At 38.7% G+C, this 9,073-nt stretch overlaps 1 protein-coding gene across 1 annotated transcript in view; it reads right to left on the reverse strand.

The window, feature by feature from the left end:
- The window catches only part of LOC144957646 (contactin-like), a 60,190-nt gene extending 51,743 nt beyond the window's left edge, over nt 1-8,447 (reverse strand). The window contains exons 1-5 of the mRNA XM_078888991.1: nt 8,180-8,447; nt 6,920-6,971; nt 5,965-6,019; nt 1,754-1,827; nt 928-1,022 (exon numbers count right to left, since the gene is read on the reverse strand). Of these exons, the coding sequence (XP_078745117.1) occupies nt 928-1,022; nt 1,754-1,827; nt 5,965-5,966 (171 nt within the window). The 5' untranslated portion in view covers nt 5,967-6,019; nt 6,920-6,971; nt 8,180-8,447. The remainder of the gene's footprint in view (nt 1-927; nt 1,023-1,753; nt 1,828-5,964; nt 6,020-6,919; nt 6,972-8,179) is intronic.
- Between the last annotated feature and the right edge of the window lie 626 nt (nt 8,448-9,073).

Genomic DNA, 9,073 nt, shown 5'->3' on the forward strand with positions numbered 1-9,073 from the left:
CAAAAATTGCTGTGTTGATAAATTAATCTGGCATAAAGTATAAGCAAAAATTGATGTGTTCATAAATTAATCTGGCATAAAGTTCTCTCTGATATGCCTAAATTGGTGTATTCATAAACTAATCTGGCATAAAGTACTCTGTGATAAGCAAAATTTGCCGTGTTGATAAATTAATCTGGCATAAAGTACCTACTCTGTGATATGCAAAAATTGCTGTGTTGATAAATTAATCTGCATAAAGTACTCTGTGATAAGCAAAAAATTGCTGTGTTGATAAATCAATCTGGCATACAGTACTCTTTGATAAGCAAATATTGCTGTGTTGATAAATTAATCTGGCATAAAGTACTCTGAGATAAGCAAAAATTGCTGTGTTGATAAATTAATCTGGCATACAGTACTCTGTGATAAGCAAAAATTGCTGTGTTGACAAATTAATCTGGCATAAAGTACTCTGTGATAAGCAAAAATTGCTGTGTTGACAAATTAATCTGGCATAAAGTACTCTGTGATAACTTGGTTACTTGCAATTCAAGGAGCAGGACGCGATGACTTGGTTTCACACATCGGAAATCGAAATAAACTTCGTCTAAACGTGCATGAAGACTCGTATTGTGTGGCTATGTTGTCTAGTGGTATTACACTCGCTTTTGGATCGGAAGATCCCGAGTTCAAGCCTCGCTCAGAGCATAGTTGAGTCCTTGGAAAAGGCTCTTTACTTACATTCTCTCACCGTCATAGACAGCTTTGAAAGTTTTAGTCACGACGAGGGTCATTTAGATCGATCGGTATTTGAAGGACGAGTTTTCTGGACACATTTTTAAAATATGGATATTTTCCAGAGTACGGCATTAAATACTCGACCGTTTCATTTTGTGTGGGAGTGGATGGGGGTGGGGGGTGGGAGGGGGGTGAGATGTCACTTACTGAGCAGAAGGTTCTAGCATTGTCCCTTTTCATTGGTGGCCATTCACGAAACAAGTAACAGCTGTCGGAGAATTGTAGCCAGTCAAGGGGGCATTCTGGAATGTAATGGGGACAACACACAGTGTTAATGATGATGATGATGATGATGATGATGAGGAGGAGGAGGAGAAAGAGGAGGAGGAGGAGGAGGACGACGACAAAGAGGAGGAGGCGGAGGAGGAGGAGGAGGAGGAGGAGGAGGAGGAGGAGAAGTATGACGATGACGATGATGATGATGATTATAATGATGGTGGTGGTGGTGTGGTGGTTGTGATTGTTGTTGGGGTGGTAGCAGTAGTAGTAGTAATGGCGGTGTTGTTATAGCTGGTGTTGTGGTAGTGGTGATAACGATGATGATGATGATGATGATGATGATGATGATGATGATGTGTTTTTGTTGATGATGGCGGTGGTAATGATGATGAGGATGGCGATGAGAATGGTGATGACAATTATGCTAATGAAGTTGATGATGATGATGATTATGATGATGATGATGATGATGATCATGTGATGATGATGATGATGATGTTGATGATGATGATGTTGATGATGATGATGATGATGTTGATGATGATGATGATGATGTTGATGATGATGATGGTGATGATGATGATGATGATGATGATGATGATGATTGATGATTGATGATGATGATGATGATGATGATGATGATGATGATGATGATGATGATGATGATGATGATGATGATGTTGATGATGATGATGATGATGATGATGATGATGATGACATGATGATGATTGAAAAAAGAAACAACCAAACCTACCCAAGGCATGTCCAAGAGACACCACCAAAACAGAGACCAGGGGCAGATTGAGAATCCAATTTTGTCGTAAAATCCTGCAAAAAAATTTTTATTTAAAGGAAAAAAAAAAACAAAAAAATAAAATAAATTAATACCATGAAAGAAAATATCATGGCTGCAACACCCCATGTGGGACTCTCCAGGAAAATGTGACCCTTCGCTTTAAAACGGTATTAAGTCGGGATGGTTACGATGTTGAAAATTGAATTTAAAGCCAGAAATATCAGACTTAAGTTGAGTTTGTATGTTTCATTGAGGAGAATGGATAACATATTTTAGGGTGCAAATGCCAACAATTTATATTTTTGACCAGTTTAATATTTAATTCGGCTTTTAAGCATGTGGTTCGTTCAGACATAATACCGTTTTGAGACGATGGGTCACAAAAAGTCGACATGTCGGTGGCCTTCGAAAACAGTAAATAGTTCGAAGATGACGTCACTCAGGCATTTGTTATTGTTTTTGCCATCCGCGTTTGTGAGTTGTTCTCAGTAAACTGTATTAACCAGACTATAAAAGTTAATGGTTACACAGAGTTTGTGTGTTGGTCCGTTATACTTCCGGATGGCAATGTTGTGAACTCCTTGGCCAAGCGCATTCTTTCTATAGTCCGGTTAATACAGTTTAGTGAGTATTACTCATAAACGTGGATGACAAAAAACAATGACAAAGACATAAGTCATCTTCGTTCTTTCTATCAGGAGAGGGGGTGAGGCCGTAGCTGTCGTTAACTTATAGATAGTACGCACTTGGCTAAGAAGTTCACAACATTGCCATCCGGAAGTGTAACTGGCCAACACACAAAACTGTGTGTATCCATGAACGTTTATAGTCTGGTTAATACAGATTAGTGAGCACTACTCATAAACGCGGATGGCATAAAACAATAACAAAGACATGAGTCTTCTTCGTTCTATCTATCAGGAGAGGGGATGAGCTATCGTTAACTTATAGATAGTATGCAGATGACGTCACTCAGGCCTTTGTTATTGTTTTTGCCATCCGCGTTTGTGAGTTGTTCTCACTAAACTGTATTAACAAGACTACAAAAGTTCATGGTTACACAGAGTTTGTGTGTTGGTCCGTTATACTTCCGGATGGCAATGTTGTGAACTCCTTGGCCAAGCGCATACTATCTATAGATAGTTCGAAGATGACGTCACTCGGGTCTTTGTTATTGTTTTGTTTGTTTTTTGCCATCCGCGTTTATGAGTAATGCTCACTGAACTGTAATACCCTGACTATAAACGTTCATGGATACACACAGTTTTGTGTGTTGGTCCGTTATACTTCCGGATGGCAATGTTATGATCTTCTTAGCCAAGCGCATACTATCTATAGCCTGACACAAGGACCAACTGGCGACTTGTCTTTTGACTTTATTTTTAGGTCCGTGCAGCGCCAAGTGAGTTGTCGTCGTTAGTAGTGCTCAAGGAAACAAGTGATCCCATTGGTTGAACTATTGAACTCAAGATTTGATTTCTTTTGTGGCCAAAGACTGGTCTTTTGACGTTATTTTTTTGTTTAGTGTCAGGCTAGAGATGGTATGCGCTTGGCTAATAACATTGCAATCCGGAAGTATAACGGACCAACACACAACACTGTGTGAAGATGACGTCGCTCAGGTCTTTGTTATTGTTTTTTGCCATCCGCGTTTATGAGTAATGCTCACTGAACTGTATTAATCTACCTATAAACATCAGGGGGATGGGTGGGGTGGTGGGGTGGGGGAGAGAGCTGATGACAGAGACAGTTGGAGGATTGTCCTTATTACAAGATCAAGTTAAAAATGACCGAAGTTTCGAAGTCGGAGATGACATGACATGAACAGGTAGCCTAATTGGATTCAATAGTCTGATGTCACGTCGCCCAGCAACAGCGGCCATCGTGGTTCTAAACAAAAGAAAATTGGTACTTTTTATTCTCTGTGCTGGCTCGAACTTTTCATATGTCTTGTGATCAGAATGCGTAAAAGTCAAAACATGATCAGATTTATAATGTTTTTTTCCCTCTGGATACGCTTTTATGCTCGTCGGAGAAATATTTCATAAGGGCGTCGGCCATTGTTCCGATAGTTTAGAGCCAGTTACTAAATTACCATGAGTCATTACGAGGGAAGTGACGTTACGACTGTTGAAGCGTATAGTATGAATAGATTCAAGTCCTTTAGCTTTTTGACGTCCCCGCTCGATTATCGTTTGCAAACGCAAAGATATAGATAGTATGTGCTTGGCTAAGAAGCTCACAACACTACCATCCGGAAGTATAACTGACCAACACACAAAACTGTGTATCCATGAACGTTTATAGTCAGATTAATACAGTTCAGTGAGCATTACTCATAAACTTGGATGGAAAAAAAAACAATAACAAAGACCTGTGTGACGTCGTCTTCGAACTATCTATAGATAGTATGCAGATGACGTCACTCAGGCCTTTGTTATTGTTTTTGCCATCCGCGTTTGTGAGTTGTTCTCACTAAACTGTATTAACCAGACTATAAAAGTTCATGGTTACACAGAGTTTGTATGTTGGTCCGTTATACTTCCGGATGGCAATGTTGTGAACTCCTTGGCCAAGCGCATTCTATCTAAAATGCAACTAGTTTTCGAATAATTTGACCATCCGTTCGTTGCAACATTAATGGGAGCGATCTATATTCATGTTTTCGTCAAACCTAGTCATTGATCACATGATTTGTTGCTGTACAACGATTGGACATTTCTCAATTAATGTAAACACGCTGCTTTGTTTATGAAAGTTGTAAACATATCCATGAGTCATGCTGAGCAAAATGGCCAACTGTTACGTTGGATATTTCTCAAACTGTGAACACGTTTCACTATGCGGGTCATTTTGAGCACACTTTGCAATGTGACCAATGACCTCGAGCACATGGAAATGTAATATAGATCGTGCCCATTAGCACACCGTATGTAATAACTGAAACACATTGTGTAAAGCACGTGGTAAACTACACACCACATCATTTATTTCAAACACAGTGTGTAGTTCTCGTAATGTAGACTGGCCCCTGGTCATGCTGCATAATAGTAAGCATCAAGGTTGTGACGTGTCTGGTCTGACAGTCCAGATGAATGACCCTTCAAAATGTCTTCATCGTTCTTTATTATAAGGGGAATGCGTTGGCCGTTGATAATATCCCTTAGTTGTGTCCAACCCACTGAACACTGTAATAACGACAACTGACCCACAAGTAAACCATTATTATAGAAGAAACGAAATTGACGTCATTCAGCTCTTTTTAAAAAAATTGTTTCAGCAAACCATTTTTATAAGTAGTCCTCACTTAATTGTATTCACCAGACTATAGATAGTATGCAGATGACGTCACCCAGTCCTTTGTTATTGTTTTTGCCATCCGCGTTTGTGAGTTGTTCTCACTAAACTGTATTAACCAGACTATAAAAGTTCATGGTTACACAGAGTTTGTGTGTTGGTCCGTTATACTTCCGGATGGCAATGTTGTGAACTCCTTGGCCAAGCGCATTCTATCTATAAACGTTTAAGGTTACACAAAGAACACTTCGTGTGTTGGTACAGTATAGATAGTTCGAAGATGACTTCACTCAGGTCTTTGTTATTGTTTTTTGCCATCCGCGTTTATGAGTAATGCTCACTGAACTGTATTAACCCGACTATAAACGTTAATGGATACACACAGTTTTGTGTGTTGGTCCGTTATACTTCCAGATGGCAATGTTGTGAGCTTCTTAGCCAAGTGCATACTATCTATACCTATCTATCTATCTATCTATCTATCTATCTATCTCTTTATCTATCTATCTCTTTATCTATCTATCTATCTATCTATCTATCTATCTATCTATCTATCTGTTTGTCTGTCTATATATCTCTCACCACTACACTCATTTCTTCACAATAAATAAATGTGTATGTTATACCAAAGAGCGTGTAGGTAACGATTGTTATGTTATCAAGAGCTCTCACTTCCCGCTTTTGGTGAAGCCAAGCATCTTCCGTCTTCTACTCGTATTTTCTTCATTGTATCAGTAAGCCTAGCGCGCATGATACACGCGGAGCACACCCACCTCGCTGTCTCGCCTGGAACGCGACAATAGCATTGCGGTTAAGAGAAGTGAGAGCTCTTGGTAACTACGTTACCCTGCACACACTTTGGTTATACTCACATGGTTTTGGACTAAACGAATTCATAGAGTTTGTCGCCTTGAAGTCTTGTTAAAGCTGTTACGATAAATAGTAAAAAGAGAATAGCGACATGAGCAATAACTTTTTTTTAAATGAGCTTTTATACAGCGTAATATCCACTCAATGTGCTCTACAAAGCGCTTTACAAAGAGGTCCCTGGACAACGGCAACTAACACCTAGGAAGGGACATGACGCCTGTTAGGCGATGTTATAATTTTTTTCGGACAGAGACAACGCTGTAAACGGCCAGGTACTCATTTTACACCTGAGTACGGTGAGAGAATGTGAGTATAGAGTTTTTTTCCAAGGACTCAACTATGCGCCGAGCGAGGCTCGAACCCAGGACCTTCCGATCCGAAAGCAAGTGTTATACCACAAGACCACATAGCGCACTTCCCATGGAACCAGATTTTATCCTGTTTTTATTTGTTTACAGCGTGGAAGTAATTGCTTGTTATCTTTTGGATTAAATTATGGTAATCTATAGAGAAGTACTTTGCGACATATCTAATAGATCCAGCTACCCAATCACTGCAGGTTGGGCAGAGTGAGGGTCAGAAATAAAATCTCGTCTACACCAGGGTTCGATACTAGTCCCACGAGTACTCTATCGAGAAACCCAATAGAATTTGTAAAGTTGATCTCACTTAGCTCTTTAGTTCTTGCTAATATATATATACATATATAGAAATAATAATAATAATAATAATAATAATAATAATAATAATAATAATAATAATAATAATAATAATAGACAATTAACGTATTACTCATAGTTTGTGTGTTGGTAAGATTGGTCTGGCGGGCAGAACTTTGAGAGTATTTAACTTAAACACATACCAGCTCTAACGAAATGTAGGTGACTCATAACATAAGAGAAATCTTATACAACAAACTACATTTTTCATTAAGGTCCATAACAGAGACTAACTAACCTCGATTGATAATAGAATGGATGAAGTTGACGTCACTCAGCTCATATTATTGCTATTAGTTGGTTCCATATCACATGCGCACATTCGACCAAGACGAAACAAAGGTAAAGTTAATAATGGCATAACATTATTACTTGAGTTAAGTACTATTTGGATTGACATTCATGGCAAATTGTAGGATCTAGAGATAGTTCGAAGATGACGTCACTCATGTCTTTGTTATTGTTTTTTGCCATCCGCGTTTATGAGTAATGCTCACTGAACTGTATTAACCTGACTATAAACGTTCATGGATACACACAGTTTTGTGTGTTGGTCCGTTATACTTCCGGATGGCAATGTTATGAGCTTCTTAGCCAAGCGCATACTATCTGTACATGATTTGGTGAGTGATGTTGAATATTGGGTAATGTAAATGTTGCTGCTAGAAGCTCGAAGAAATAAATTTCAATGTGAAATTGAAAGTAAGCTTCAATTTAATGTACGAAAACAGATTTTCAAAATTAAAAAAAAAATTAAAAAATAAAATTGAGCTCTATATAGCGCAATATCCACTAAATGTGCTCAAAGCGCTTTACAAGGGGTCCCTGGCCAACAGCAATATTTAACATGTAGGACGGGACATGACACCTGTTAGGCGATATTAGAATTTTTAGGACAAAGACAACGCTATTAACGGCCAGGTACTCATTTTACATCTGAGTACGGTGAGAGAATGTGAGTAAAGAGCCTTTTCCAAGGACTCAACTATGCGCCTAGCGCGAGGCTCGGACCCAGGACCTTCCGATCCGAAAGCGAGTGTCATACCACTAACAATAACAAAGGCCTCAGGGACGTCAACTTTACTCTATCTAAGAGAGCCTACAAAATAAATAAATAAATAAATAAATAAATAAATAAATAAATAAATAAATAAATAAATAAATAAATAAATAAATAAAATTATAATTCGATCTTCCAAGTGTGTATCGTAAATGTTGCTGCTCGAAGCTCGAAGAAATAGATAATAATGTGAAATTGAATGTAAGCTTCAATTTAACTACAAAAACATATCAATGAACGTTTCGGGTTTCCCCTTTATCTCCTTTATCAACAAAACAAAGGGAAGAATGAAACACCACAGATGAATGAGATAATGTGGTAGTGGCGTAGTTAAGATGAATAAACAAAACATTGGTTGGCAGGAAATAGTATGCTACTTCCAAGTGTGTATCAAGAAATAAAGACATCACACTGTTAAAATCAATGATGGAAAATTACCTTTTGCCTGTGGCACATCTTTCAAAACTTATTTTCAGACGTGATAGGCCTAGAATTATGGTTGTAAATAAATCCAAATCTTGAAAACACAGAATTACAAACTTCCACCAATATAAAGGCAAATTGAATAGAGAAGAAATAATAAATCCAAATAAATTATCAAATTTAATATCCAGCAAGAAGGAGGACGCACAAAACAATGTGTTATAATTTTGTTCAACACAGCAAGTTCTTACTCATTGTTACTAAAATTAGAAAGATTGATGAAACGGGCCTGCACTTTCGACATCCATCTCTGTGCGTGTGCGTGCATATGTGCGCGTGTGTGTCTGTGTGTGTGTATGTGTGTGTGTTTGTGTGTGTGCGTGTGTGACATTGACGCTTACAGGTATAAAGAACTGTAGTATGTATGTATGTGTATATGTGAGTGGGAAAAAAAAAGGGGGGGGGGGGGGGGGGGGGGGGGAAGGAGACGGGATTGGGACAATGTTGAGGGGGGGGGGGGGGTAGAGGGGTAAAAGGAGTACCTACCTGTGCGAACAGCGATGACACGACCCAAACATGGCCATCATCGGTTGACAGGTGGCATCTATATCATTGTACACTGTACACACTCTCCCGTACATCGTTGATGAACTGACCAATTATTCAGGCGCTCAACGACAACACATCTTATTTTTGGTGGGAGGGACGAGAGAGAGAGAGAGAGAGAGAGAGAGAGAGAGAGAGAGAGAGAGAGAGAGAGAGAGGGAGGGGACAGAAAGCTTGTTCATTTCTTTTATATTATGTGACCCATCGTCTCAAAACGGTATTATGTCGGAACGAACCATATGCTTAAAAGACGAATTAAATTAAATGTTAAACTGGTCAAAAATATAAATTGTTGGTACTAGC

Source organism: Berghia stephanieae, chromosome 12 (genome assembly GCF_034508935.2).
Source record: "Berghia stephanieae isolate SIO BIC M18660-M18661 chromosome 12, UCSD_Bste_1.3, whole genome shotgun sequence".
In the NCBI taxonomy this organism is placed as follows: Eukaryota; Metazoa; Mollusca; class Gastropoda; order Nudibranchia; family Aeolidiidae; genus Berghia; species Berghia stephanieae.